The sequence below is a fragment of the Panthera tigris genome, chromosome B3, assembly GCF_018350195.1.
Source record: "Panthera tigris isolate Pti1 chromosome B3, P.tigris_Pti1_mat1.1, whole genome shotgun sequence".
Taxonomy (NCBI): domain Eukaryota; kingdom Metazoa; phylum Chordata; class Mammalia; order Carnivora; family Felidae; genus Panthera; species Panthera tigris.
The window spans coordinates 70,592,890-70,596,341 of NC_056665.1; the positions used below are offsets into that span (position 1 = coordinate 70,592,890).

The 3,452-nt window shown below is 36.9% G+C and overlaps 1 protein-coding gene across 1 annotated transcript; it reads left to right on the top strand.

The window, feature by feature from the left end:
• Positions 1–813: 813 nt before the first annotated feature.
• On the top strand, positions 814–1,761 carry LOC102962271 (olfactory receptor 4K3). The gene has a single exon (XM_007091390.2). The coding sequence runs from the start codon at positions 814–816 to the stop codon at positions 1,759–1,761; it is 948 nt and encodes a 315-aa protein (XP_007091452.2).
• Positions 1,762–3,452: the final 1,691 nt, after the last annotated feature.

The following is a 3,452-nucleotide window of genomic DNA, read 5'->3' on the forward strand; positions in this document are numbered from 1 at the left end:
CTTGTGCTCTTTCTTGTGCTCTCTCTCTCAAAAATAAAATAAACATTAAAAAATAAGTGAATAATAAAATATACTAGGAAATTTATAAGACCTTTACACTCTAGCTACATCATGTTCACCAGCCTTTGAAAAATGCCTGGCCTTGGGTAGTGTAGAAAACAAATGTTATTCATGTCTGCATGACTGAAATGAAGAACCAAATATGAGAGGCTATTTCATTTTGATTCTGGACAATCTCCATCTGAAAACTGGAATAGATTATGTTTCTCTGTAGCTCTTTCCCCTCCTTATGTTCTATTCCTTTATCCTACCCACTGTAAGAGAGAGTGCCCACATTCCTTTCCACTTGTGTGTTCCCACTTACCATCTATCATGATTCTCAAACTTTGTCCACTCCAGTCCTTCAGTCATCATGATGTTTTGAAAATTACCATTCTTTCCCTTCAAAACTTTTTGGAAGTTGTGAAAATTTTTTTAAGTACTTCACAACTGAGGAGTAAATCTTCAAATAGCTGATTTTTTATTTCCTATTATGAAGACTTATATCTTATTTTTAAGCAAATTTCTAAGTCATAAGATTTAATCTTGAATTGAATCAATTAAGAAACCTGGAAAGACCATGGTGAAGTATTTGACCACTGTGATCAGGGAAGTGATAAAACAGGGAACTATCTGGTAGTGGGATGCCACTAAATTATTTCATGCCAAAACAAAACAAAAACAAAAACACCTTACTTTTAATTCAATCACTGTATTTTTTCCTAGTTATCCTCCCATCTGGAAATGTCAGAATCCTTCCAGAAATCAGAGTGAATGGCCTGGAATAATCAGTCAGTCGTAACTGAATTCATACTACAGGGTCTCTCCGGTTCTTGGGAACTCCAGATCTTCTATTTCCTGTTTTTCTTCATAGTCTATGCAGCCACTGTACTGGGGAACCTCCTTATTGTGCTCACCATCATGTCAGAGCCACGCCTTCACTCCCCCATGTACTTTTTGCTGGGCAATCTCTCCTTCATTGACATGTCTCTGGCCTCATTTGCCACCCCCAAAATGATTGCAGATTTCCTCAGTGAGCACAAAGCCATCTCTTTTGAAGGCTGCATCACTCAGATATTTTTCCTGCATCTGTTAGGGGGTGCTGAGATTGTACTGCTGATATCCATGTCTTTTGATAGGTACGTGGCTATATGTAAACCTCTAAGTTATTTAACCATTATGAGCCGAAGAATGTGTGTTGGGCTCGTATCACTTTCCTGGATTGTTGGCATCTTCCATGCTATGAGTCAGTTAGCATTTACTGTGAATCTGCCCTTCTGTGGACCCAATGAAGTAGACAGCTTCTTCTGCGACCTCCCCTTGGTAATTAAACTCGCCTGTGTAGACACATACATTCTGGGAGTATTCATGATCTCAACCAGTGGCATGATTGCCCTGGTGTGTTTCATCCTTTTGGTGATCTCCTATACTATCATCCTGGTCACTGTGCGGCAACATTCCTCTGGTGGGTCCTCCAAAGCCCTCTCCACTTGCAGTGCCCACTTCACTGTTGTGACCCTTTTCTTTGGCCCATGCATTTTCATCTATGTATGGCCTTTCACAAATTTCCCAATAGACAAAGTGCTCTCAGTATTTTATACCATTTTCACTCCCCTCTTGAATCCAGTGATCTATACTCTTAGAAATAAAGACGTCAAGGATTGCATGAGAAAACTTAGCAGCCATATCTTTAAGTCTAGGAAGACTGATCATACCCCTTGATTCCCTTATACAAAAATGGAATACCTGTTTGGCATTTACCTTCCTCATTCAGTTGGTCAACAAAGCGATGCTACTTCGAGAAACCAGTAAGTTCCTGGCAGAATTATTTATGTAATCAGTCTTAGCACTCACTGAGTTCTGTTCATGTTAATTGTTCTTCACACAAAATAACATTTACAACAGGGCATCATCACATCTATACTCAGCATTTTACTGCCCAGAGACCCACTTTTTAGAATATCCAGCTTTTGTCAGATATAAACAATTTATTTGAGTATTCCTCCCCCTGAGACATTTGCATGTTTTAAGAGTAAATTTGCTTCTGGTCTCTTGTAAGTAGCCTCTAAGCCAACACCCAGTATACTACCCTGTACACTAAAGTAACAATGAAATTATTTGTTGCTGACAAAGGTGCTGATGCATGAATTATTTTAGTTCAAAAGTCGGGAAAAAATTGAAGATTCTTATGAATTAAAAATATGTGGTATTTAATATTTTGAAACCAAAAATAAGAATGTACCTTATTTATATTCTGTCCCTAAGTTCCCTAGAGTGGATTTTCCAATTTTAAAACAGTACAGTTAACTCCAGAAAATTCTGGTAGTCTTATATATTAAAGATTTATATGTAGTATATAGCAAATTCCATCCACACTCCCATTCTAGAAGCTGAAACTAGAGACCCAAGGACACTGTAGCTTTTTCATGGTAATGCTAATTAGAGGCAGAATCTAGGTCATTCACCTCCAAAGAGAGAAATGTTTGTTTTCTAAACAGTAATAAGTTATTTTGGTGCTATGACATTTGTTTTATTGTTTTTATAATCAAAAGATACCTGTAAAGAGTAGTGTCCTAACGGATCTGAACCAGTTTCCCCCCTGGTTAGACACAGTATTGGACTTAAGGGACCTATGAAACAGTGGTCTTTCAACATATTTGATATACCTAATAACTAAAGTTTTTAGAATATAGAAACCATCTAAAAATATCTATTTATTTTACAGATGATGCAGTTGAGAATCAGGGAACAAAGTAACTTTCTCAAGTTCATACATCTGTATGACAAAGTCTAGCCTAGAACATGCCTCTCCTCTCTCTCTCCCTCAACTGAACAAGGGCTAGGTTATGTTCAAGAGCATTTGGTCATTGTCATTCTGAGAGTTACACATAGAAGAAATGTCAGTGCATATAAGTGGACTAACTGTAACCCTAAATAATTATCCAGCTTCCTGGCATTGTCAAAGTTTGCATAATATTGTAATATTGTATTCGTTTGGGCTTAGGTAAAGACAGGTGAATATCTAGAGATGACTGATGGGAAAAATAGATTGTAAAGAGTTGAAAGAAAGATAAACCAATCATTAGCTGAATGGATGAACAGATAAATGGAAAAGCAGATAGATGGGAGATGGCTGTATAGCAAGATATAGATAGATACATACATACGTAAGAAATGCTTGTAATCATAAATAAATGAATAAAAACTTTACTATATTGACTCAGTAGTCTGTGTGTTGAATCTGTACAATTGTGAATTGCAACTATCACTTGTTTAAAATTATTTGAAAGGTTATTGAATTTAGTAAAGTTGAAAAGGGATACTCTTTTAATATTTATTTATTTTTGAGAGACAGAGAGTGTGAGTGGGGGAGGGGCAGACAGGGAGACAGAATCCGAAGCAGGCTCCAAGCT